Below are 27541 nucleotides of genomic sequence, written 5' to 3' on the forward strand. Positions count from 1 at the left end.
ATCCTAAAAATACACTGCTAATATTTCTAAATGACCGAAGCACTAGGTTAGTCATCGTGGCACTATATGTAATAGCAAAAGATTGGAAATAATTCAAATCCCCATCAATAGAAGTTCAGTTAATAGACTATAACATATCCACACAAAGAAATTCTATGAAACTGTTTAAAAGCACTGAAAAAAAAAAAAAACCTTATGCATCATATGGGGTGATTGCCAAGATTATATTTTTAAGTGAAAAAAGTAAGGTATAGAACAATATAAGGACAGGCGCCTGGGTGGCTCAGTGGGTTAAGCCTCTGCCTTCGGCTCAGGTCATGGTCTCAAAGTCCTGGGATCGAGCCCCGCATCAGGCTCTCTGATCAGCTGGAAGCCTGCTTCCCTCCCTCTCTGCCTGCCTCTGTCTACTTGTGATCTCTCTCTCTGTCAAATAAATAAATCGAATCTTTAAAAAAAGAACAATATAAGGAATGTGTTATGTCTCATATCACCAAGATAGAATGGTGTCATAAGAACATATTTAAATACATACTTGCTTAGATATTAAAAATAAAGAACAGAATGACTAGACTAAGAATTAAGAAAAGCTGTTATCTGTTTGAGGAAGGGAAAAAGTGAGACTAGGTTAGAAGGCATGTCTAAGTCAATTCAGACAACTATAATGAAATGCCATAAACTGGGTTGCTTACACACAACAGAATTACATTTCTCACACATCTGGAGGCTGTGGTCTGCACCAGGGCACCAGTGTGGTGCGGTTCTGGTGAGAGCTCGCACAGGCTGCAGACTGCTGACTTCCGCTAGTATCCTCATGTGACAGAAAGAGGGTTATCAGGGTAACACTGGTCCCACAGACTGAACTGGAAAATATTCTCTTCTCTTAATTTTCTGGAAGCATTTGTGTAGAATTATTATTATTTCTTCCTGAAATGTTTAGTAGAATTCACCAGTGAAGCCTAAAGTTTTCCTTGTGGGAATAACCTTATTTTAACTATATTTCCATTGCTTTAATAGCCATGGCCATAATTAGATTCTCTGGTTTTTCTTGACTAAGCTTTGTTAGTTTGGTAGTTCATGGAATTTTCCCATTTCCTCTAAGTTGTCAAAGTTATTGGCAAAATATTTTTCAAAGTAACCCTTATCATTTTAATTTCTAAGGTGATGTCTCCTCTCTCATTCCCAATATTGGTAATTTGTCTGTGGTCTTTTTTTCCCCCCTGATAAATCTGGTGAGAAGTCTATCAACATTATTAATCTTCTCAAAGAACCAACATGAGATTTCATTTATTTTTATGTATATTTTGTGTTTTCTATTTTGTTGATTTCTGTTTGGATCTTTATCATTTCCTTTCTTCAACTTACTCTTACTTTGTTTTAATTTGGTTCCTTTTTTTTAGTTTCTGAAGGTGGAAGCTGGGTTCACTGTTTGAATCTTCCTTTTTTTTGTAATTAATGTGTTATAAAGTTCCTTTAAGCACTGTTCTACTGGCATCCCACAAATTCTGCTATGTTGCTAATTTTCATTTAAAGTATTTTTATTTTTATTCATTCATTTATTTATGTATTTATTTTATTTGACGGAGAGAGATCGCAAGTAGGCAGAGAGACAGGTAGGGGTTGCGGGGGAGCAGGCTTCCTGATGAGCAGATATCCCAATGCAAGTCTCGATCCCAGGACCCTGAGATCATGACCTGAGCTGAAGACAGAGGCTTTAGCCCACTGAGCCACCCAGGTGCCCAGTTCAAAGTATTTTAAAATGCCCTTTTTATTTTTCCCTTGATTCTTTCCACAGTTTGGTGACCGTGGCCATTGCTGCTATAAACACTGGGGTACAGATGGCCCTTCTTTTCACTACAGCTGTATCTTTGGGGTAAATACCCAGTAGTGCAATGGCAGGGTCATAGGGAAGTTCTATTGTTAATTTCTTGAGGAATCTCCACACTGTTCTCCAAAGTGGCTGCACCAACTTGCATTCCCACCAATAGTGTAAGAAGGTTCCCCTTTCTCCACATCCTCTCCAAAACATGTTGTTTCCTGTCTTGTTAATTTTGGCCATTCTAACTGGTATAAGGTGGTATCTCAATGTGGTTTTAATTTGAATCTCCCTGATGGCTAGTGATGATGAACATTTTTTCATGTGTCTGATAGCCATTTCTATGTCTTCATTGGAGAAGTGTCTGTTCATATCTTCTGCCCATTTTTTGATATGATTGTCTGTTTTGTGTGTGTTGAGTTTGAGGAGTTCTTTATAGATTCTGGATATCAACCTTTTGTCTGTACTGTCATTTGCAAATATCTTCTCCCATTCCGTGGGTTGCCTCTCTGTTTTTTTGACTGTTTCCTTTGTTGTGCAGAAGCTTTTGATCTTGATGAAGTCCCCAAAGTTGATCTTCGCTTTTGTTTCCCTTTGATTTGTGAGTTCCTTAGAAATGTATTATTTAGTTCATGTACATTCTGGGATTTCCAGAGACCTTACTATTATTCATTATCAATTTAATCCCATACTATCGCGCAATTCTCTGGAATCTCTCAACTCTTTGAAAGCAGCATCACAGGGAGAAGACAAATTTATTTTATGGAAATCCACCAGTGCTGGGGGATTGGGGGGTGGAGGAAAGAAGCTGGAAGAGCTAATTCAGGCTAGTCTATATCCACCTCTTTTCAATAGTTTGTCATCCGAACATTTTGGTCCTATCCTGATATTATGCTGTGGACACCAGGCAATCTGGGCTACTGCTTCGATTTATGGCAATGGGGCAAGTGACAGTCTTCTTTGCAATTTAGCATATAGATAAGAGCACAAGTTAAAATCTACCCCTTCCCCCAAACCCTCTTACAGTGTTTGTGGGAACGCAAACTGGTGAAGCCACTCAGGAAAACAATATGGATTTTCCTTAAAAAGTTAAAAATAGAACTACCCTACAACCCAGCAATTTCACTACTGGGCATTTACCTAAAGGATACAAAATAATGATTCAAAGGGGTACATGCACCCCAATGTTTATAGCAGCATTATCAACAATAGCCAAACCATGGAAAGACCCCAAAAGTCATTGACTGACAAATGGAAAAAGAAAAAGAAGTTCTTACATATATATATGTGTAACAGCTTATATATATATATATATATATATATATATGTAAATTCAGTCAGAGAAAGACAAATACCATATGATTTCCCACATATGTGGAATTTAAGAAACAAAACAAATGAACATGGACGGTGTGGGGGGTGGTAGGGAGAGAGAAACTGAGTCTTAACTCTAGAGAACAAACTGATGGTCACCAGAGGGGAGGTGGATGGGGAATGAGTGAAATAGATGTTGGGGATGAAGGAGGGCACTTGTGATGAGCACTGGGTGTTGTATGGACATGTTCAATCACTAAATTCTACCCCTGAAATTAATATGATGCTGTATGTTAACTAACTGGAATGTAAATAAAAACATGAAGAATAAAGAAGGAAAATCTATCCCCCTGCCCCGCCATCTCCTACCCACCTTCTTTAAAGCCAGTTGCCCTCGACTGCTACACACACCAGATCTTAAAAGTCTCTAACTTCCTCAGTGGTTTCTCATGTTTTTATATTAATTTCTCAGACCTATGTTTCTCCTTCCCAGTGTGAACTTTAGAAGATGGAGCTAGCAGCCCCTCTAGTTCACCATGTTACTTAAAAAAAAAAAAAAAAATACAGCCCGTGGCATGTGAGATTCATGCACATATTCAGCAAATATTTATACAATGTTTACTATGTTCCCAGCCCTGTTCTGTGTGCTGAGGATAACAGAAGTGAACAAAACAGACTAAAGTCCCTCTCCTCAAGGATTACACTAGTGGGGACAGACAGAAAATAAACAAGTAAAATCTGGTGCATGTCAGTTGGTGATGAGTGATGTGGAAGCTAGGTAAAGGGGTAGAGCTTAAAATAGGTCAGTCAAAGCAGACATCATCCAGCAGATGATAACGAGTTGAAGTCCAAGTTGGTGATGGAGTGAGCCCCACATATCCGAGGGCAGTTTTCTAAGCAAGAATAATCACAAGGGCAAAGTTCTGACCAGGAATTGAATTGGTGACTTGAAGAACAGTGAAGAAACAGGTCATCGTGCCTGAGCAAAAAGACCCAATGGAAAAGGGGAAGGAGAAGAGGTCAGAAAGGTATCACCATGTACGGTCAGTGCACAGACTTTGCATTTTACTCTGAGTGAAATAGGAGAACACTAGAGGTTTTAAGCGGAAAAGTGGTATAATATACTTAGGTGTAAAGGATCATTTCAATTACTATGTTGAGACCAGAGCTGGGAGTGGGTCAAGGGTACTTGAGAGAAGAGCAGTTAGGAAGCTATTGCAAGAATCCATGTGTGGTATTATTGTGGCTTACGCTAAGGGTCTGGAGAAAGTCTAATTTTGGATATACTGTGAAGGTAGAACCAACAAGCTTTGCTACAGGTTTTGCTGTAGGGGTGATATGGAAAAAGAAATCATAGATGACTCTAACGTTTCTAGCTTGAGCAAAAAGAAGAATGGACAAGATAGAAGGAGACACAAATTTGGGACGAGATAGAGTTCAGTCTAGAATGTGTTATGTTTGAATTGTCTCTTCATTATCATCATGAAGATGCCAGGGAGAAAGTGACACATGAGCCTGGAAAGAAAAAAAGAAATTGGGTGCCTGGGTGGCTCAGTGGGTTAAGCTTCTGCCTTCGGCTGAGGTCATGATCTTAGGGTCCTGGGATCAAGCCCCACACTGGGCTTTCTGCTCAGCAGGGAGCCTGCTTCCCCCTTTCTCTCTCTGCCTGCCTCTCTGCCTAGTTGTGATTTCTCTCTCTGTCAAACAAATAAATAAAATCTTTTAAAAAAAAGAAAGGAAGAAATCCAGGGTGGGGATATAAATATGTGTTGTCAACATCTAGATGGTATTAATGCACCAAGTCCAGATGAGATTGCCCAGAGAAGGAATTTAATCAGGAGAGTTGCTCTGGGGCACTCCAACATTTAGAGGTCGAAGAGTTGCAGAATATGTCGTGAAGACCAAGGAGACGCAGCCAATAAGACTGGGAGAAAATACGGATGCCAAGTAGGTAAATGTTTCAAGGATAAAGGAGTGATTAAGTGTGTCAAATTGTGCTGGGAGAAACCAAGTGAGCTAAGGGCTGAGAACTGACCGCTGCATTTTGCAACATGGAATTCTTCGTAACCTTGACTATGCACGTTTCTACTTTATGGTTTGCCCAACTTGTTTTTCCAATGAAACAGAAATGCTCTAAAATTTCCGCTTGCTATTGTATCTGTGATACTTTGTCCTTGTGTTTCCAATCATTTTTTTCCTTTATATATGTCAATGAAATGTCATTTGGCTCATAAAATTTCCTAAGAATTTTATCTTCATTGAACTTTCCTCTTAATAATAAAAAAAATTTCCTGTTTAAAGCTTTTCTTTGAATTCTACTTTTCTTTGAATTCTATCTTATTGTGAACTCTTAGTTAATACCTTTTAGAACTACACCAAAATCAGACAAGGTCCACAAATGTTACAACAGAATTGGAAGAAGAGTGTAAAGTACAAAGCAATTGAGTGAGAACTGAAAACTCGTTTTATTGTTCTAGAGCAATTGTTTTTTCTTGGAGAAGAGGCCAAAGCATGAATATAATTTTTAGATTTCTATTCAGAGCTGCTATGATAAGCAGCCTCCCTGCTGATGGGCTAATCTTCTTGCACCACTTACTGATCTTGACCCTCTGCTTCCCACCACAACCTCCCCCACCACCCCCCAATAGTACTCCTCATCCTCTGTATCTCATGAGTTATCTTGCTACAAGCTAACCATGGTGACTCTTCTCTGCTTAGACATCACTTCGGTTGGACAAAAACTCATGAGAATCTTCTCAGTCCTACAGTTCATGTATCTTGCTTCATCTTCTGTATCTATACCCTTCTTACCCACCCAGTACTATCCTGAAACCATTCATTGTGTTTTGTCCTACACTATGTTTTCCTCTCTAAAATATTGGACTTCTTCTTTACATTAACTGATGAAGGCTCACTCATCTTCCAAGACTCTTCTTAAAAGTCTGCCTGTCTCAGTGTGAACCTTTCCTCAGGCAGAATTGGCCTCATCTACCCATTGATTTGTCCCACAATTTGTTGCCATCTCTATGGTGACCATAATCTTGTTGCATTGCTATTAGTTGCTTCCTTCTCTGCTGGAGCACCTGGAGGATAGTGATTGCACCCAGAACAGGACCTGATACCCCATGAGTGCTTAGTATATACTTGTGAACTAAGAAAAATCAACTGCTAAATATATTAATAATATTTAATCAAGACAACTGCAATAAAAACTTACATTTTAGTCTGTGAATAGACAACTGAAAAAGAGTGAAAAAAAGTAGATTTTAAGTAGTATCATTCCTGATGGATCCCATAAAATCATAATACTTTCTTTTTTCATCTCCAGTGTATCTGTTTAAATACACAAGTGGTCATTTAATGAACAAAGTGCCCTGGCATCACAGTGCTTAATTTGAACTTTTTTTTTAGTGCACCGGGGAATCTAACCTTGAGGGTTGTAAGTCTACCCTTGAGTGGCTTTAATCTTCCACAACAACCAAGACCCAATGCTTACTTATCAGAATCTGCTTCAGATAATGGTATACATAACTATTTTTAAAAGCCACCTATAAATTTCCATAAATAAGCACACTAGGAAAAAGGAAACATTTGGAGATACTTTATTTATATGATAGAGAAATCTCACATTAAAGTCTTGATCATTTCATTAATTCACAAAAAGGACTATCTCAGATAAAATTAAAGGAAAAGATTCACACCAAACCATAAGGACTTATTTTGTCTCCTTTTCTTCCCCCTGAAATATGAACAAAAATATGTTAAATTCTAACTCAATAAATGGGCACAGAAGGTAACCGGTTCTATTATTTTACATCAGAGAAATACTAAATAGAAGGGAAGGTCTTCTGATGGCATTCTCTGAAAACTTAGAAACAACCCAAGAGAATTTTGAGGTTGTTGAGTCACTGATTTACCATTATGGATGCAACTTTGCTCTGGTGTTTTTAACATAAACTTTTTGTTGAATCGCATTTATTTTTAAGAAAAGAATTTAACAGTGGGTCTTAGGACATATTTCACTATGGACCAATATTTTGGGAGAATGCTCACTCTATTTATCCTTGTCTGAACTTTTTGTTACCTGAAGTAATTTAAACTCCCAAAGCAGCACGAGTCTTTGAAATCAGTTTTGGACCCTGAAAATTAAAAATGAATAAAAGTCATCAAACAAAGAGGTGAAGGACTGTGTCAGGTATACAGGTAACTCTCCATTATCCAGGGGTGAATTCAAGTACATCTCTGATGCCAACAAGCTGGGACAATGGAGTCAGAGAAAAAAAATCCATTCATACTACAGCAGAGAGAGTTTGTTCTAACAATGCCATTCTCCAAATTGTAACCAATCGCCACCACAACCTTCCTCCACTAGTCAGTCATGGAAGTTGGAAGGTTTGCAGACAAAGTACAGTCACCACGGGTTAATGGTCTCTATACCTACGTGAATGTCTTCTCTCGTCAAGAAACATTTATCCGAAATGGTTTACATCAAACTTCTTTTACCAGTTTTGTCTTATCTGATTTAGTTACCTGTGTTCCATCCCCTTCTACTAAAAACACAGCCACACTGGTAAATGTACACTTGGCAAAAAACGCAGTATCACAGGATATCTTTTGAAATTATAAAGATGCTGCGCCCCAGGTGGCTTAGTGGTTTAAGTGTCTGCCTTCAGCTCAGGTCATGACGTCAGGGTCCTGGGATCAAGCCCCCATTGGTGGGGGGGAAGGGTGTCCCTGCTCAGTGGGGAGCCTGCTTCTCCCTCTCCCTCTGCAGCTCCCCCTGCTTGTGGGCTCTTTCTCTCAAATTAATAAATAAAATCTTTTTAAAAAATAAATAAAATTATAATGATGCTATATTCAAATATATTTAGTAATATAAACCTAAATGTACCAATTACAAATCCAGTTAAAATTGTTAAATGATAAGCTTAAGATAATTCCTAATCACTAGTCTGTTGGAATACCAAGGCATACTCCTAAATGAGTTCAAAATGTTTTTTATAAAAAAATTTCCCCAATACCTTGTTTGCACAATTATTTTGCTATTAAATCCTTTTAATCCATTTAGCTGAATTGATCAGTTTTAGGCCAGAGACTGTCTAAATTATCATCAGTTAATTATATGTTCACTTTATAGTTTCCTCTACCAGGAAACAAATCAAACTTACTAATTCTCTTAACATATTTGAAAATTACACTTATTTCTAATATTTAGTGAGAAAATTGGAATTATTTCTTACATAGCACAAAATCCTTCAATCTACTTCTTAATAAATTAAAATCCTCTGGCATTATTTTCAAGGTCTAGATTAGTGAACTATTCTTTTCATTATGTATTACAGAAAACACACTAACAAGGATTTCAAGTGTGAAAATGACCTGCACATACCTCGTCCTCAAAGCAGGCATCCTGCTCTTGGCCTTGGCAGCACTTTTCCAGTAGAGCAGAGAAATCTGCAATGACAGCCTCAAGTTGTTCTTCTGTTATTTGTGGCTTTTGCTTCACAAGGTTAATGAGAAATCTGTAATTTAAACAAAAGAGAAATCTGTTATGCAAAGGCACTTTTCTAAAGCCTTCCTAGTGCAAGGAAATTTTCCTAGTGCAAATTTTCCTAGTGGAAAATTTTTAGAGCCCTTGTGACCCTTCACCACAAACCCTCATCCCATCAACCCCTACCAGACTTACAAGTTATACTATGTCCAATGCTTCATCAGAAAGACAGAGGCTAGAAATAAGCAGGTGCTCCACTGCTCTGGGTTTGTGCAGATTGTAGGTGAAACATGATTTTATAGTTGTACCATACTTAGATGTAGTAAGACATGGTCTTTTTCTTACTTGTCTCCTTTCCAGTTCTCCACTCTAAAGAACATCTTGTCTATACTCAAAAGCCCAGATCTCCAAACTCCTGCCATCCATAATTATCACACCCTTAACTAAGCATTGGCTCCACCAAACACCTACACTACTCAATTAGCAACACCTTCATGTGGGAATTAATGTTGACCAGGGAATAGGGAAGACTTGTCAGAGGAGGCAGCATCCTTACGGTACCTTAGAACATGACATAGGTTGTGACAGCGGGAAAGGGAAGAACAAGATCTCCGAAATGAAGGGAGAACAAGTGAGTATTAAAATGCATGGGAATTGGAGAACATAAGTTGCATTGACTTGGATTACCATTACCATTACAGAATGCCTCCCACAATGAACTGAAATGTGCATTTCATCTCACAACACCCATACTTTATGGTTGAATCAAATATTATGCTTATTCTCTTCAAAAAGTAAACAGAGTGGGGAAAAAAAAAAGAGAGTCAGTGGTGTTTTTCCAGTGTTTTGGAATGGAAGTACCCAAACTTACTGCCAAGACATATCCTAATCTCCAAAATAGATTGCCTGCTTTCCCTCAGTCCCAACACATAAAACAACAAGAGTTACAATGGAGACTATTTTTACAAACAAAAAATCGCCTGCCCTTGTGAATTTTTCCAGATCTATGTTCCAAGGAGGCTGTGAAGACACTGAAACAGAACTATTTTAAAAACCACCTTCAGTGTTTTGAGGCAGTAATGTTCTCCTAAGAAGCCCAAGATTGTCGGGTGTGTAAGATAGAAATCTCAACTACTATTTCATGTCATTGGTCTTCTCCATGCTAGCAAACGATGATTTCTTACTGTTGCTTCATTGTCTGCAGTGCTACACCCTGAGCTTGGCACAGATCCTTATGGAAGATGAACTTATCAGCAGAGAAGGGTGAAGGGGTGTATGTTTCGTCCACCACTAAGCTGCTGAAACACGGCCTCCTGTTGGCGTATGAAGAAGTGCAGCACTGGCCGACACCAGGGTTTACAGGAGTCTCCTCATGCCTGATGCACAATTGTCCAATAATAAGATCAGCCTGGTTGGGAGAATGCGAAAGAAGACAGCAAGGCGATTCAACATTAGCCACTAAGTGACTCCGGTTTCCAGAGAAGCATTGCAATTTTTAATGCGCAGTAATATATAATTAATATTACAGAAAAATTTGTTATCTATGGAGGGTCATGTGTTGCCACATTGCGGATTCATTTTTACCCGTCTGTTTGGTATCAACCTCACCGTTCAGAGGCAGGTATTCCCAAGGTAACGTTGGAGATATCCCTTTCACATAGTTGTCGGCTGTTTGAAATGCATTTCCAATTACGTACCTACTTCCAAAGGGGAAACAATTATCTGCCCTGACCCAAGAAATCAATACATGGCTTAAATATTTCATGTATATCTAGCTGAGCGTTCCATCTTATTTTGGGGATCCAGAGACTTGCTTTCTGAAGGGAAGAATTGAGCAAGCCTAGCCTGTCCGCATACATACATATATATCCACATGCATGCATATGGCTAATATATAATCTTAACTGAAAAAATGTAAGTCTGGGGTGCTGGGTGGCTCAGTCAGTTAAGTGTCTGACTCTTGATATTGGCTCAGGTCATGATCTCAGGGTCATGAGATCATCCTGGACTCCGTGATCAGTGGGGAGTCTCTTTTGAAGATTCTGTCTCTCCCTCTCCACCTGCCCCTTTCCTGCCTTCGCACGCACACTCACTGTCTCTCTCAAATAAATAAATAAATCTTCAAAAAAAAAAAAAAGAAGGAAAAGAAAAGAAAGAAGGCTAAAGCGTGTTTGTGTGTGTGTGTGTGTGTCTTTTAGGGCTTTCCTAATGTAGACTCCTCCTACCTTCCACACTTCAGAGATATTTCTTAAACACCTAGCAATAACTCGGAATAACGCAAGATGTTTTGTGTGCACACTGTGTTTCAGGCCAGTGCTGAACGAGTTACAAGGATTACCTCATTTAAGACAGTCATCCTATGTGGGTGGTACGATTCTTATTCCTAAATGTCAGCTGAAAAAGCTCAAGCCTAGAGATAAAACTCGCTTTCCAGAGTGACACTACTAACAAGTGGTGCAAGTGGGAAGCGGGTGTGGGCAGGAGGCTTCCAGAACCGACACTTCTGATCGGTTACAACATCCTGTGTCCCTGCAGCCTCTCAACGTGTGGAATTCAATAAATGATAAAGAAGGTGCTGAATCACAGGGATCTTTTTACTCCTCACTTTTGGTGGAAAATTCCGAGACATGATGACTAGCTAGCAAGTAATTCCTCAGCATCAGAAAGAGGAAAAGGGCAACAATAAATGTACAATTGTATTCGCCATTGTGATTTTAAGGGAAAAAATAATGAAAGAAAATTCAGCCTGCAATCTTATGTATGATGCCAGTGACACTAGAAAGTCATGCTACTATTCAGAAGGACTTTCCCTGTTCTATACTCTTTACCTTGTTAAAGGGGGGGAAATACCCCTAATGTAATAAGATGATATTACAAAAGGCAAACATATAGGTATGGCTGAAAATAAAGTGACTAATTTTCATCTCTCTGAAGTGAAGCTTTCATTTTTTTAACCCAATTCACATTTTTTTTCACTGTGTCCATTAGACTGAACTCAGGGCTCATGGGTGCAAAGCGGCGTAACTGAGATATATGTGTGAACTGGATGTAAGGGGTTAACAGCACAGCAGCAGCAGAGGTGTATGAGACCGGCAAGGAAACTCTGAAGAAGGTATGGCCTTGGGTGCTGGAGCTTGGGCTATGGAAAGACGTGCATATGCATCCAAATATCAGACCCACCATTTCCTATCTGGGAGAGCTTGTCCTAACATAACTTCTTTGAGCCTCATTGTCTTTATCTATAAAGTGAAGATGGTAATGAGGCATATCAAAAGGGAGTATTATAATCATTAAATGAGATAATACTTTAAAAAAAAAAAAAGTACAGCATGGGTCTTTAGTGTAATCCTGAAAAATTTCTATGTTATTAGGGTGAAGTAACGGTCTCCGTGTTGGTTTAGGAAAGGTGACGGTGAGAGGCAGGGCCTCAAGGTGTAGGGGAGTTTGAAATCCAATAGACTCACTCCTCGGCTTTCCTTTTCTTCTTCTTAGTCGTCTTCTTTTTCTTAACAGGAGAGTATTTAGTGAACCAAAAGAAGAAATCACAAACGGGATGACGTGTTGGTTGTTCTGTCTCTCTTGTCCATAAAGCTTGCTGGAACAGTGTTGGGTACACTGGCTGCATGCCCACCGGCCCTTCTAGAGGGACAGGAAGGCTGGCCACACGCCCGCTGTTCAGAGCTGAGTGACAGCCTCTCCACCTGAACGAGTTGAACTAGTGTGGAAAAGCCTTCTCCACAGCAGTTTTTACCATTTCCTCTAAGTGGGAATCCCGAGACTGTTTCAAGCCAAATGGGGCAGAAACGGGACTAAGCGAAACACTCACCGCTCCTTCGCCACAAGCCAACTGTTTGTCCTCATTAAGTTGGCAACAAGTCGCTGCTGCCGTTGCCATTTTTCTGGTAAGGGCCATCAGCTCAGGTGGGGTCAGCTGAGGGGCCTTCTTTGTGTACGCAACAAGAAACCTGGAAGAAGCATTTTTCATCAAATCCTGAGTCATTCGTGAGTTTTGGGGCTGCTCACTCCTCCAACACCCTTTTTGGTATCAGAAGCCCTGAAATCAGCTCATTTGTTTTATGCACATGATACTAAAACCACCTTTCAAGATGCATTTACTCTAACACCACCACGGCACTGCTTTTCGACCAACATATCTCAATGTGAAAACAGACTCGGGATGGTAGGCTGACTTCCGCTGCCGACGTCAAAGCTTCAGTGATTTTAATTTTGATCTACTCCTTGTTTCAACAATGGCAGACTCCAAAATCTGCACCACTGGGGGAAGCCAAAGCCAGTACCAAAGATCATTCACAAGTCATTCTTTTTCCTCCCTAAAAGAGGGAAATGGGGGTGCCCACCTCCTCCCAAGGGAAACTGGGTGATCAGAGTACACTGATTTTCCATCTGAAAAGGGGCCTGAAATTAGAGTAGTGTTGGGTGACTAATCAGGTTGGTATTTCCCTCACTAGCTCATCATTTTAAATCACGAAAAATACTGTTTAAAAGAACTTACGCATTTTGTAAGTAATATTCTCCTAGTTTCTGGAAGAGGCCACAGCTTCTCTTTGCCAATGCTTGGCTTTCTTGGATATATTTCTCTAATTCTTCTTCCTGAAAATACCAGCATTATTACATACTTTTTTTCTCTTCCTAGACACAAAACTTTGTATGTAAAAATGAATCAGTAACATTGTTTTATTATGACACCAACCTTAGAAAAAAGTAATTTCAGACATTTTTTTAAATACTGAAGATAATGAAGTATGAATTGTGAGAATTAAAACAAATGGACTTTGGGGAGATTAAAACTTTGTGAATCACACAGAATTCAATCTTTGGATAAAGGACTACAGCTCTTTCTGTACAAATTCCTGCTCAACAATGAATATTAGTTTTATTCTGTGTGTCAAGGAAATTTTGGTTACCATTTTTACTTCTAAAGTAGACCACTAGTTGTTTACTACTATTTAATAACTACTTAATATCTAGATGACTACTAAATAGAATAGGTAGCTACTAGTTAATACCTAGATGCTTTCAAACAAAAAGCATTTTTGATGGGTAACCTCCATGAAGTTTTTCAGACTTTTCTTAAAGCTAGAGCAATTTACCCCTTTATCCCGGCAATCAAGAGGGTTTTCAGACTGGGAGCACTTCTCCAATAATTCCTGGTATCCTTTAGCAACTCTCAGAATAACTGGGACCGCAAGTTTCGTATGTCTTCTTGAATATTCATAAGTAAATCTGAAATATGTGTGAAAAATTTCCTGTTACTGGAATTATGAGAATTTATTCCCATGTTATATGGAATGCAAAAGTGAAAATTCAAATACATAAACCTGGAAGTCAAATTATCACTTGTACTATACGCATGGTAAAACCATTAATACAAATAACAACCCCTCCAATTGTTCTAAAATGGTATTTGGTTTTCTTCTGCATTCTTTTCCTGGGTTTTTCAATTATGAACTTCACAGTCATTCATTCAACAAATATTTTTTCCAGCACCTACTCTATGTAAGTGTTTCTCCAGGCAGTAAGGATTCAATAATGAATAAGATAAAATGCCTGACCACTCAAAAGCATACCTTATAGGGAGACAAAAGCAATCTTTTCTTAAACAAGAAATAGGTCATCAAATTCAGGTGGTGATAAATCAGTGAAAAGAAATGAAGGAAGATACGATAGAGGGGGAAAGTGACTCCTGATTGACAGCATTGTTTAGGAAATGTCACTTTGGGCCTCTCTTTCGGAACAGAACCCTAGGTGAGGGAAACCACATAAGGATCTGGGGAAAGATCATTCTCAGCTGAGAAAATTTCTACTGCAAAGAACCTTTCTAAGTGAAGAACAATTTCTGTTAAACAATTAGCGTTGGATGTGCAGGTGGGTCAATTTAAAAATAATTCTTGGATTTACTAATTGTATTTCCAAGTTATAGAAGTAAGTCATATTAATTCTGCCACCAATAAATCGTCAATGCAGCTTTCTTCAATCTGGACTTTGCTCTTGTGTGCGTAATTTTACTGAGCAGTGCAAACAATGTGTGAATGTCCAGTCTGAAAGCAACGATAGAGTGATATCCTTAGGGAATATTAAAAAGAAAATTGGGCCTTTTTTCATTATCACATTAGAAGCAGACTCTTAAATTTATAAAGGCCTTTGGTGATCACTGAGCATCATATCTTTAGAGTTGCACAAATCCCTCCTCTGATGATGTCCATAGACACACACTGTACACTAAAGGACAATGTCTTAACTTGACGGTTTGCTTCCCTTAAAGGCAAATAGAATGGGAACACGTCCTATCAGTTACAGTGATACAATCAACCACTATGCTGCAAGTGTCTCAACATATGTTTTGATTTTCTTACAAAAATAAAACATACATTAAATAAATAGCAAATAAACTATTCTAATGAAAGCCCTTCTACCTATCACTGAGTTACACTTTGAGGGAAAGTTCTTAAAATATGCCCAATGAAAAAGCACATTCTTCACCATGAGCCCTTCTTATCACAAAACATTTATATCATATTTGGTAGCTCAGTGGTGGTCTTCATATGAGTAATCCATACGAAGATGGCACGACAATGCTTCTGATGCCAGAGAAATTGATACAAAATAAAATATAACTTCAGGTAATTACAGCAACAGTGAAAGTTTCATCGGTATAGGATAGATCCCATTTCCTTGTTCCCTACTTACCTGCTTAAATATATTTTGGCTCAGAACATTCTAGCATCAACCTCACATACTAAGCTCAAAAACCATAGCCATCATTCCCCATTTCAGCCACCCAAAGCTGTCAGCTACATCCTAATCTTTACTTATGTGAACATACATTTACAGAGTGTGTTACCTTGCCATGAAAAGATCTTTTTCCCTTGAAGAAAATTGGTTGAAATCTCTCTCTCCTAAAAACCTATTTAGATTTGGAGATAAGCCTTCAGGTTTGTCATCATTTTCTGCATGAATTATGCATTGACCAAGTTCAAGTATGGGCAATTTGCAGCATTCTGCTATTTTGCTTGACAGAATATCTTGTTGAGAACATATGTAGGACATAATTTTTTCCTGTAATAGGAAAAATAAAGTATAAGTTTTAAAGGTTTATTCTTTAATGCAGGACCTCAGGGCCAGTTTTAGAAAGGAAGGAAAGGAGGGAGGTTGGGAGGGAGGTTGGGAGGGAGGAGAGAAAGGAGAGGTGGGAGGGGAAGGAAAGAAATAAGGAAGGAATAGAAAAAAAGGCATTCTACCTTGTCTCCCATTTTAGTGCTTTTTCACCCTAGTTTGCCTTTCCTCACTCCTTTTCACCTAACCCTTTTTTTCGATTCTTCTTTTCATAGTTATCAGCTAAAACCTATTTTATTGTATTAGGAAGATTTTTAAAACAAGAGAGAAATATCCTCTTCAAACTGGATGACATGCACGTTGGTGTATATCTTCTATTCCTATTGAGATTTGCTACTGGACAACGTTTGCGGTCAACGTCCTAATAATACGGAGAGCAAACTTTCTGCTCATTGCAACAGAATGGTCTGCAGTGACCCGCTGTGACCTCCAGAGGGCAGGCTATAGATAATGAAATGGCAGCTCATCTAGGGGGCCGGAAGGAAGCAGAGTGGCCACATAACTGTCAGGGGACTAAAATGCTATGTATTCTCAATAAGGACAATTAGAAAGCATTATTCAGTCATTAAAATCAATTTACATGCCGTACTGAAATTAATTTTTCCATCTTAAAGGAAAAGGGTGGTTATGAGCTCCAAAAATGGAAAAATAATTTTTAAGTGCCTATAGAGATAATAGTAAAACTGTCAACTAAAACCAAGAAAACTAACTTCAAACAAAAACAAAAGAGTTCTTTTTATGGTGCCTGCTATGCAGGTAGAAACTTCTAAAAAGAAAAATAAATGAAATTGGAAATTTGTCTTTGGGACTATTCCCCCGTTCCGCATACCAGGATCTCTGCCCAGGCTCGGACACTGTCCCCTTGGGGCCTCTCACAGCCTCAGCTTCTGGATGCCTTCCAGGACTCTTTCAGCCAAACTGTGGAAGGACCAGCTGAAATAAGCATTTTATCCTCACATTTGACCTTTTGGAAACCATGTTCAAGCCCAGAATTTCAAGCCATTTGAATATCTAAGAGCAATGATTTTAAACTTTCTTGGAGAAGAAGGTATCCCACCAGGGACTGGAGAGGGAGTAATCTGGGGATAGACAGGCCTCTGGCACAGTAGGTAAGAAGCCCAAGATTGGCCCAAAATAGATGAAAGCCACACTGCTTAGTTGGTGACCAACTATGGCATGCTCAAGGGTTCTGTGTTGGAGGGCTTGGGGCTTTGGTTTTTAATTCTCCTAGAGCCCTCTATCCCTACTTGTCTTTGGCATGTTTAGCTTTGTGCCTTGTAGAACAGTTTCTTGTGTTCTTTTTGTTTCTTGTGCTCCTTTGCTGTATTCACAGAATAGATCTATCTATCTGATGGATATAAAAGAGCCCCTTCCATGTGCCAGGCATCCTGCTCTCAGCCTGTGGAGATAACAGTAAACAGAAGACAGTCCCTATGCGTCTCATCTCTACCAGACTAGAAACTCCCTGAGCGCGTGCCTTCCTAACAAGTGTTCTTCACAGCGTCTAGCACACAGAAAGGATTCAATATGTATTTTTCAAGTGAAATAACAAGTGGATGGAAAAACAAATTTGTTGTGAATGAAGAGTCTGTCCCTCCCCCACCCCAAGATCCTATGTGGAGTTTACAGTCTACCTCAGAAGGAGGAAGGAAGGAGCACTGATCAGCTCACAGGAGGAAAACATCGCTTACGTGAAGGTAGAAGATGGTTTCAGTGTCACTACCAAGAAGTCTACCTTTCCTCAGCCACCGGGTTACCCTACCCTGGGACCGGCTCAGACAGCTTTCTCCCATCTAGAATGACAGTCAAGGAAGGAAGAGGAAGTGGAATCATCTCAGGAGGCAAGACTCTTTACCCCATCCTGCAGACATTCCAGCACATTTCCTCTGCAACATTCCTCATGTATGTGGGCCACATCCAGGACCAGTTTCTGAATTTCAGTAAAATTCGCTTTGGAAAACTTTTGACTCAGTTTTGTAACCGTTCTAAAGGAGGGAAGGAAATGGAAGTCAATCCTGGTTATCTACCAACATTACATAATAGAGTATTAGTGTAGTTGCTGCTCCCAAGAGAAAGAACTGAAGTGCTCTGGCTATCTCAAAAGAAAAGGTAAAGGGGTCTAAGTCCTGTCAGTTCCAGCCCGATCTTTCATGGCAATTGCTTTCAAAATTGACCTGTCCCCACAAGTAGTTTGGACATGATTTATTTGTCTTTAACACCTTTTCTGTGAATCTAGAGGAAATCTATCTTTCCACTGTTCATCCACGACGCTGGGTGTTTGGAGTTACCATCGTGAGTTGGCAGGAAAAAAATAAAAGGACAGACAATTAAAAAAATAGAAAATTCCATGAGAATAACAATCATTTTTTACTTAGGAGAAAAAAAAAATTTTGTGGGAATACAGGAAAGGGTGTATATGGGCAAATCAATGAAGTAAGACAAGAAAGTACAGCAGACTAAACATCCAGACATGTCAACATGCCAAGCCACGTCATGTGGCCCAAAAGGGATGTTAGAAGTAAAAAGTCTTGTAACTTCTACATATTTCCTTAAATTTTAAGAGATCTCTAGATGAAGGAAGCAACTGTAGTGTTGCTGCTTCTGACAAGGGTAGATTTTCTTTATGAATGAATAACATTTAAAGGTAATCACTTATGGATAGTGATTATAATATTGTAATTTATGTTTTATTAGTAAGATAAACTGAAAGCAATTTATGAATCAATTCATGAATCAATCTAATAGCATTGGAAGGTATTTAAAGCAACATCTGACCTATTCCAAGCAAAAAAATTTCAGTCTTGGAACTAACTCCATGACTACAAACCTTAATCTAGATCTCCACTGTGTATAATATGCTTAAATGCATAATTTACCAAGCAAAGAAACAAATAAACTTTGAATGCATGGACTTAATACTCTTCCATTGACATTTCAGATATTTTCCCCAACTAGAAATGTCTCATCATAAAAGCTGAAGCACTTGAAGCCAGTTATGTAGTATCAAATTTTCTAGTGGCCACATTAAAAGGTAAAAAAGGAAACAGTTAAATCCATCTTAATAATATTTTTGACCCCACTATGTCAGAAATAATACCAATTCAACCGACAATTTCATTCCTCTGTGGAAGCTAAAAAATAAAACAAATGAGTAACAGAATCAGACCTACAGACATAGAGAACAAACTGACGGCTGCCAGAGAAACGGGGCATGAACACGAGCAACTTGAGTGCAGGGAGTAGGAGACACGGGCTTCCACTTATGGGATGAAAAAGTCATGGGAATAAAAGGCACAGCAGAAGGAGTACAGTCAATGATATTGTGATGGTGTTGTCTGGTGGCAGATGGTAGCAACACTTGTGAGTATACCACAACTTACGGAGAATGTGAATCACTATGCTGTATACCTGAACTATTATAACATTGCGTGTCAACTACATCGGAATCAAAAAATTCTTTAAAAAAATTTCAGTATGCAATTAGCATAGAAACCTATCAAGAAGATATTAAATGTTCTCTTTCTCATACGAAGTCTTTAAAATCTGGTATGTCTTTGCCACCTGGAGCACACACAGTTCCTTATTCACTGCGTGGGAGCTGAATACAGGGAGCGGCAGCCGTGCCGTGTAGCGCAGCCTAAACCATTGGTGATTCTGATTCTGAAACACCTGATGTCAAAGTCTCAACTGTCCGCATACAGACAATCCAAGATCACTGGCCTAGCAGACAAATAGGTGTAAGGAAAATAAATCCCAATCAGGACCTAGAAAACTGGGTTCTGCTGACAGGCAGTGTGGGCTTGAGTAAAGGGCTCTAATCTCCCTGGGTCCCAGTTTAGTCATATGTAAAAATGAAGCAGCTGAACTAGATGATTAACTGTTTGGGTTTTGTTTTTTTTTTTTTTTAATTCCTCTTTATCCTACACCAGAGATTGAATATGAGATAGGGGTCAATTAAGTAGACTTTAACAAGTGTTAAGCAGTAAAGCAGGATTGGAAGGAGACTTGTGGAGGACACCTGCTGTGCCCGGAGAGGCGGGTGGGGTTTGGAAGGGAGGTGGGACAGCATGGTAGTGGGGGCTAAAGTAGATGACTGTCATGTGAAGACATAGGGAAGGGATGCTTGGGCTGAGTTATCATAAAATCTCTTTTTTTTTTCTGAGAAAGGGTAATTTTTCAGGTGCCTGGGTGGCTCAGCTCAAGTCATGATCCCAGGATCTTGGGATCGAGCCCACATCGGGCTCTCTGCTCAGCGGGGAGCCTGCTTCCTCCTCTCTCTCTGCCTGCCTCTCTGCCTACTTGTGATCTCTTTTATGTCAAATAAATAATTAAAATCTTTAAAAAAAAAAGTGTTAAGCAGCAAGTCCGTGGGTTAGCTTCCTTCCAATCCTGGGGTTTCATAATCCTAAACCATGAGCTCTTATCAAAGGAACTTTCATTCTCTACCCCGGTGATAAAGAGAAAAATGAGCTTAAACAGCAAAATGGTAGTTTTGCAGATCTCACCTTCTTCCCTAGATACAGCTTAAACTTACATGGCTCGGAAGGTTCGGGGTCCAAAATTTTTCATCACTGCACATATATGTTGATTTACCAAACTGTTGTCTCTTAATTCTTTTGTAATCAATGCTGTCTAGATACAGAAGAAACGAGGTGTTAGGAAAGGATGTATTTTCCTTCACAGGTGCTGATAATTAGAAAAACAACCTATACAGGTAAACCATCAAACCATAAGAAATTTTTACTAAAATTTAAATGTGATACATTTTTATGGACCTTTCTTCATTCTTTCTTGTAGATTGGTTTATATACATCAAAGCCAGACAGATGAATTTAGAAGACCTTAAAACAAGGACATTATATCTTTCTTACTTGGGATAATGAGTGAACATCTGTACTTTTAAATGAATTGAAACCTGATAATTTCTTAAACATTTATCACCAAAAAAAAAAAAAAAAAAAAAAAAGGTCACAGCCTGACATTCTGGGAATAGTCACAGTTCTTAGGAAGTTTTCTTATTAGACTTCTGGTGGCAAGTGATTAATTGTGGGTGTTATTCTAGCTCTCAAACTTAAGCTACTCACTTCTCTAAACCTAAGTTTCCTTTGGTTAGATAATGATATTTACACCTCAGATTTGTCCTGGGGATCAAAAGAAATAATGAGTGATAAAGTATTTGTCATAGTTTTCTTCTTTCCTCTGTCCTTTTGTGCCTCCTTTTCTCTTCCTGCTGATTCTACCCAATCTTTTACCTCCTATTCCTCTCTCTTTCATTTATGTTACCAGCCATGCACACCCCTGTCTTCTTTTATCTCCAGCCCCCCAAACCCATGTCTTTTGTCTTGTAATAATTATTGGTCAAAAGAATGAATACAAAACAGCAAGTCCAGCTGTTTTAGCCCAAAGAACATCAGACTGCTGAAATATGCTTGATTCTGAAGATGGTATTGTGCATGCAAAGCATATTCCATTTTTAACTTTGTTTGGTTTTAATGAGTCATAGACAGATTAAAGTATTGCTTCAGATATCTGTACAAATAGAATACCTTTGTTTGGAAGCATTCTACTGCATTTTCAGCTTTGCAGCAAGCTGGAATTATTTTGCCATAGTGGTCAGCCAAAGAAAGAATCGTGGGTGCATACAGAAAGGGGTGCCTTCTTGCTATCTCATAGATGTACCTATGAAACAAAAAAATGCTGTAAGATTTGCAAACATATTTTTTTTTAAAAAACTACTAGAACTGGACTCTGGAATTTGTTTAAAGAGTCAAAAAACAGTCATAATTTTTTCCATGTGCTGACAAAAATTTTACTTACTACAGATCCCCAGGGGGAGAAACACTCTGACCACCAATACTATATTTTATCATGAGAATCAAATAGGCAGAAATGCTGACTATAATTCCTATCAAGGTGTCCATTTCAATAAACACACTCACACATGTTTGGGGGTCAGGAAATCCAGACCACCACTAAGTAAAACAGAAAAGTGGAGTCTTTTTTTTCTCCTCAGTACAGAATGGAATCATCCACGGTGACAGTCTCCATAGCAGAGATGGTCTAAGGGCAGGCTCTCTAGTTCTCTGGCTCAGATGTATAAGACAGATGTGATGGAGAGTTCAATATAGGATTCCCCAACAGAGAACCTGAGATCGAGTCCCTGCTTGGGAATGCACTAGCACTGTGCCCTCGGCCCTCAGTTCGAATTATCTTAACTTTCTAAACTTCAGTTTTCTCATCTGCAAAATGGGAGGAAGAAGAATGATGGGAAAGAGGACAGGAGACTTCAAAGGCAGGCCATGAGCATTAATCTGATCAGACATGCCAAGAACCCATGGTCCTGTAACATCTTAACTGCTTGGTAATTGCTAGCCATGCTTCTGTACCTTAAACCTTCCTAGAGCTCTAAATTGTTTTATTTACAGGAAATTTGGTAAACATGAAACACCAAATATTTGACTCCAGAAGGAGTCACTTTGTGTGGTACTAAAATATTCTTGGGTGAGCTAAAATGGAGAGATTAAATGGGGTTAAAAAAAAAAAAAAAGGTTCATCTCAAGATACTAAGGGCACAACTGGTGGGTCTGGTGTGTGGTCTCTACCACTTCTACCAGGCGTGCTATGGAAACAAAGTTGCACTGAAAATGGCTCCCCTAATTGCCCAGGGCCTCGGCAAATGCAACACTATTACCACTTCTCCGTGGTTTAGAGTACTTCCATAAATTGCAGAAATATAGATTCTGCTTGATACTGCTCTCCTACAGAAGTTTTAATCTACCTTTAAATGGGATCTTTACCTGTTCATGAACATATCTCTGCTTTCTTCATATGCTTTACAACTGGTGACAGGTTCTGGAACTTGGAGGGGCGGGATGGATGCTGGCGCAGCCTTTTTGTGTGCTAGTAAACAGTTCTGTCTCTCCTCGTCACTTTGGCTGCAGCAATCTGAAAGTCCGTATTTTTCAGAAATTTCCTTCTCATGGCAAATTTTTTCCAGAAAGACAGACAGCTAGAAGAAAGATTAGAATTTTTTATTTGTTTCTTAAATGTATCTATTTTAAAGAGAGAGTGACAGAAAGAGCTCATGAGTGGAGGTAGGAGCCGAAGGAGAGGGAGGACCACACTTCCTGGGAAATGGGGCTGGATGTGGGGCTGGATGTGGGGTTGGACATGGGGTTTGACATGGGGTTTGACGTGGGGTTCGAGCCCAGGACTCTGGGATCATGATCTGAGCCAAAGGCAGATGCTTAACTGACTGAGCTACCCAGGCACCCCAAGAAAGGTTTGCTTTTAAGGAAGGCAACTGAGTTTACCGTGAAATTCTGTAAAACACGTATTTCTAATATCCCAGATCAGAATTACAGACTAAAAAAACAATTCCCTATACAAATCCCAGTATGTTTAATCTTAACCTATGAGAAATTCCTTTCATGCCTTTTGGGAAATGGAATTTTAGTTTTCAACCTTGAGAAATACATATGACTGTTAGATAAAATTACTTTCTCTTAAAAAGAAAAAGGCCATACAATATTTTATTTTCCCCCAAAAAAAATGAAATAGTTCTTCCCTTTTATATTACAAGCAGTTTGCCTCCATGATGTCTATAAGCTTTTTTAAAAACACATAAACCACTTTTTTTGTTGCTTTAATTTTACCAAAATCAGATGATGGCATCAAGAGTCTAAAGAATGCCTCTGAGAGGGAGGCTGGGTGGCTTAGTCTGTTAGGCAACTGCCTTTCTCTAAGGTCATGATTTTGGAGTCCCGGGATCAAGTCCCACATTGGGCTGCCTGCTTGGTGGGGAGTCTGCTTCTCCCTCTGACCCTCTTTTCTCTCTCTCTCATTCTCTCTCAAATAAATAAATAAAATCTTAAAACAAACAAAAAAGAATGCCTCTGAGAAATACATGTTTCATTCTTCTCAGGAAATTTTTATTTGGCTTTTATTAACTGCTAAAATTTAAGGAACCCTAGAAATTTTAAGTAAGATTTTCAATTCCCAATCCACATAAAAATTATGCCTTTAAGTTTATAATGATAAATCACCAACCGGTAACATCATTGTGAACCTCTCATTGGATGTAAAATTGCAATATGGAATGTATTTTGCTTAATTCATATATATTTTTAGATTAGCAAGACAAGACAAAAAATAGAGATGCAAAACAAGGAGCTTTACTAAGTTATTAATTTCAGAGTTGGAAAGTATTCTGTATCTTTTAAAGGGCATCTCCTCTGCAGTATTCCAGATATATTGACTTTTGGCCATTCATCAACCCCACCATGATAGAAAATTCTTTGGCCTTTTATTCCATAAGTGGCTAACTCTAATCATTATTAAGTTCCTAGTTTTTCCCACTGAGATAAAGTAAACAATCATAACTATGATTTATTGATCTTCTACATTAAGATACACTAAAAAAAAAAACTATTCATTGTTTAACTAAAATTCAAAGTTAATTGAGTTCCATATTTTGTTATTCTCGTTTGCTAATTCTGGCAGTCTTCAGTATGTACTATGCTGCTCACAGAGTGTAACGAACCCACGAAGTGTGGCTGTTTGGAGCTCGATGACCTAGTTTAAATCCTCGCTCTCGTCTCCCTTAAAAATGTTGCCTAACCTCTCTGTATCTCAGCTTCCTCAACCAGAAGAATAGCATTTACCTGCTGGGATTATTTTAACGATTCAATGAATTCATATTTGTAGGCGAAGTGGATACTCGACCAGTGAGCCCAGCAAGGGTCTCTCGGCTCACTGGCCTTCGACTGATTCATCCGGGCTGTGCTTAAGGTCATAAACTATTTTTATTATCAATAGCTATGTCACACTCTCTAGAATAATGCCTGTCACGTTGTGTGAGTAATAAAAACTAACTTCTACTATTATTACGTCTATTTTTATGACAACCCTGAAATGGAAGCTATTATTATTCTTTATTTTATAGATAATGCAACTAAATCTCTGAGAAGTTAAGTAACATGTTCATGGTCACCGAGATACTGAAATTTCAGAACCTTAGCTCTTAGTCCCTGTGCTTCTATTGTCTCTTTACAACAGGTACCCACTCTTTTCTGCCCTCCTTAGCAATTCACAGTTAATTCGACTCCTCCTTCATGTAACAGCTCCTCAAATATTTAAATATGTTTCTCATTCCACCCCTGAGTCGGCTCCTCTGCCTGCTAAACTTTGGTCAAATGTCATGGTGGGATTTTACTACTACTACTACTACTAGTAGTATTGGTATTAGTATTAGTATTATTAGTATTCACTCACCTGGCCTTCTAAACAACCTACAGGCTGCTCACTGCCAGTCGATTTCTCAATTACAGTCAGTGTATCTTTCACCATTTTGCTTACATCTTTGTAAGTGGCTTCTTGAACAAACTGAGCAAAAAATATGGTAGCTCTGAAACAAATTACATAAGAATACTTAAGAAACAGAAATGTCAAGCTGCTTTTTCTCAAGAGTAGTTTTTGTTTTGGTTTTCTGTTAAGTGACCCGTGTAGGGGGGAACTTTTGCTAAAAATTTATGTGAAATTAGGTTCTAGTCATCCAGAAAGAAATGTCCATCGTCTGGCTTCCTTGACCCCAAAATATACACATATCCATTAAAAAATCAAAGTGGAATTGCAGGAGCACTGAGTGTTAGATGCAAACAATGAATCATGGGAACACTACATCAAAAACTAGTGATGTACTGTACGGTGACTAACATAATGCAATTAAAAAAAAATCAATGTGGAATTCCCATAATAGTGGTTCCTGCTTTTGTGGTCACCCACTGCAATGTACCTATAACTCAGGGCATCTATATTCTATAGTTCCTTTTAAATTTAAGCAAAGAATTTGTCATTAGACCTCTGCATATAACTACTCCCAGTCTGAGCAAGATCTGATCCAAGGTGGTGTTCCTAAATTGATTCAAAGAATGGTTTTAACAGGTTTCTGGGCGCAAGTAGTAGCAATAACATACTATTTCAAATTCCTTATTAGAAACTTCAGTAGTGTGGAATAGACAGCAATCAAAAGAAAAACACACTCTCTACAAATAATAGAAAGTATCTGCTACTAAGATTTATATAGTATTCAGAATAGAGACTATTGTAATATCCTCTCATTGGTATTCATTTATATATATATGGTGGTTACCACTGGTATGATACTCATCTTGAGTTGCTAGGATCTGATTTGGTTTTTCCCAGGGAATTTCAAGGAATCAAGGTTACTATCTAAGGCGTGGACCAACAGCTCAACCTCTTCAAAATCAATTTGATATTCAGTATAAGAAATGTCTTCAATTTGTTTTTATATCTTTTAGAACTCATAGGGCTATCCAGCTTCATTTAATTACCTCACTAAAATTATCATTAGTTCATATTTGAAGTGCATTTATATGAGCAAAACTTACAGGTCGACTAAATTCACCTCTGCAGAACATTGGGAATAATCCAAGATGGAAGCTGAAAGGCAAGACAGACTCCATGAGAAATGGCATTTTCAACCGCAAGCAGGAAAACGATGGTTATTTCGCAGAAATGTGTGTGTTTAAGTTAGAACTATGCAATTCTGGAACAATTTAGAACTATACAATTTTGTATTTCAGTTAAAACTATACAATTTCAGAACAATGCAACTGAGATGATATCAAGGAGCATCTATCCAAACACCTTCATTTTTAACTTGAGAAAACTAGGAGACCAAGGAATGGCTAAGTTAACAAGAATAATTGATGATAGAGTTACCACTAAAATCCAGTTGTTTGGTTTCCTCCTGTACTGTGGTGTTCTAATCAGCTTGGAAATCAAAGGATTAAAAATACATTTCAGTCCTCCTTTTGAACGTGGTTACACCATAGTTCGCTTGCCTATTTATATCACAGTCACACCATTTTTTTCTTTAGTCTAATAATGGTCCATTTTTCTGAAGTGAAGAATTAAGATATTACTTACTTTATCAGTCTGAGGAGGTTTTATATGTGAAGGAATCAGAATTATAGCCTCATATATAAAGTTAGAGATATAATATAGATACATATATTTCAAAGTTAATGTGTATACCAATTAAATAAATGATATAATGTACAAAATATTAATTCCATGTGGACTATATAAGCCATTCAGAGGTAACGTTAAACACCGCTGTGATTTTGTAAACCTCTTGTAAAGTCACAAGTTTATCATTCATTTAAAGATGTTTATCATTAAATATTTTTCCTTTGTGTGGAACAGTAAATATAAATAAATCATGACAAATGAATAAATGAAAAATTAAGAACTTTGATAAAGGGAAAGAACAAAAAAGAAAACACAAAATATCTTACCTATTCCATATGCATTTCTATGCACTGTTCTGGATTCAGAAAAATTTAGTAGGAAAATTAAAGGAATTGTTACCACCCACTTCATGGTTGCTATTTTGTTGTTGGCAATGATGGGGGGAGTATGTTGAAAATCATGCTGTAATTCTTTTATACCCTTCTCAAGCAATGCCTGTTAATTAGTAATCTTTTGTTAGTGTATGGGGATATCTGTTACTTTATTTCCTTAGGTTGCAAATGGGACAACTTGTCGATAATTAACAGCCCAGGGATTATTTGCATTTTATGTTCAAGGACACAGACTTCTTTTGGGAGGGAAAAAAGAGAAAAACTTGCAAATTCATCCTATTTTGCAAATATAACAAGTACTCTTCTCGATCTACAGCATATTTAAAGAAATATTTTTCCTAAATTGCACAATTATTAATTTCTTTCAAATTAAAAAGTTAGTGAAGCCATAAAGACTCCAGA

General features: G+C 38.3%; 1 protein-coding gene across 1 annotated transcript; it reads right to left on the reverse strand.

Moving 5' to 3' along the window:
• Positions 1-6713: 6713 nt before the first annotated feature.
• On the reverse strand, positions 6714-27249 carry LOC122919276 (alpha fetoprotein). Its single transcript, XM_044268216.1, has 15 exons — positions 27074-27249; positions 26162-26213; positions 25026-25158; positions 22550-22761; positions 21299-21431; positions 20287-20384; positions 17608-17737; positions 15481-15695; positions 13730-13862; positions 13132-13229; positions 12445-12583; positions 9803-10026; positions 8517-8649; positions 7212-7266; positions 6714-6866 (listed from the first exon to the last, which is right to left on the reverse strand). The coding sequence occupies exons 1-14, from the start codon at positions 27156-27158 to the stop codon at positions 7222-7224; spliced, it is 1830 nt and encodes a 609-aa protein (XP_044124151.1). The 5' UTR covers positions 27159-27249; the 3' UTR covers positions 6714-6866; positions 7212-7221.
• Positions 27250-27541: the final 292 nt, after the last annotated feature.

The sequence above is a fragment of the Neovison vison genome, chromosome 11 (assembly GCF_020171115.1).
Source record: "Neovison vison isolate M4711 chromosome 11, ASM_NN_V1, whole genome shotgun sequence".
Taxonomy (NCBI): Eukaryota; Metazoa; Chordata; class Mammalia; order Carnivora; family Mustelidae; genus Neogale; species Neogale vison.

Bases quoted from the DNA above. Each gene is read 5' to 3' on its own strand.
- LOC122919276 (XM_044268216.1), bottom strand. From the start codon at position 27,158: ATGAAGTGGGTGGTAACAATTCCTTTAATTTTCCTACTAAATTTTTCT. The intron at 21,432-22,549 runs GTAAAGATCCCA...TTTGTTTCATAG, and splicing joins AGAGATATGTTCATGAACAG to GTACATCTATGAGATAGCAA. The intron at 8,650-9,802 runs GTAAGAAATCAT...TTTAAATTACAG, and splicing joins CTGCAGACAATGAAGCAACA to ATTTCTCATTAACCTTGTGA.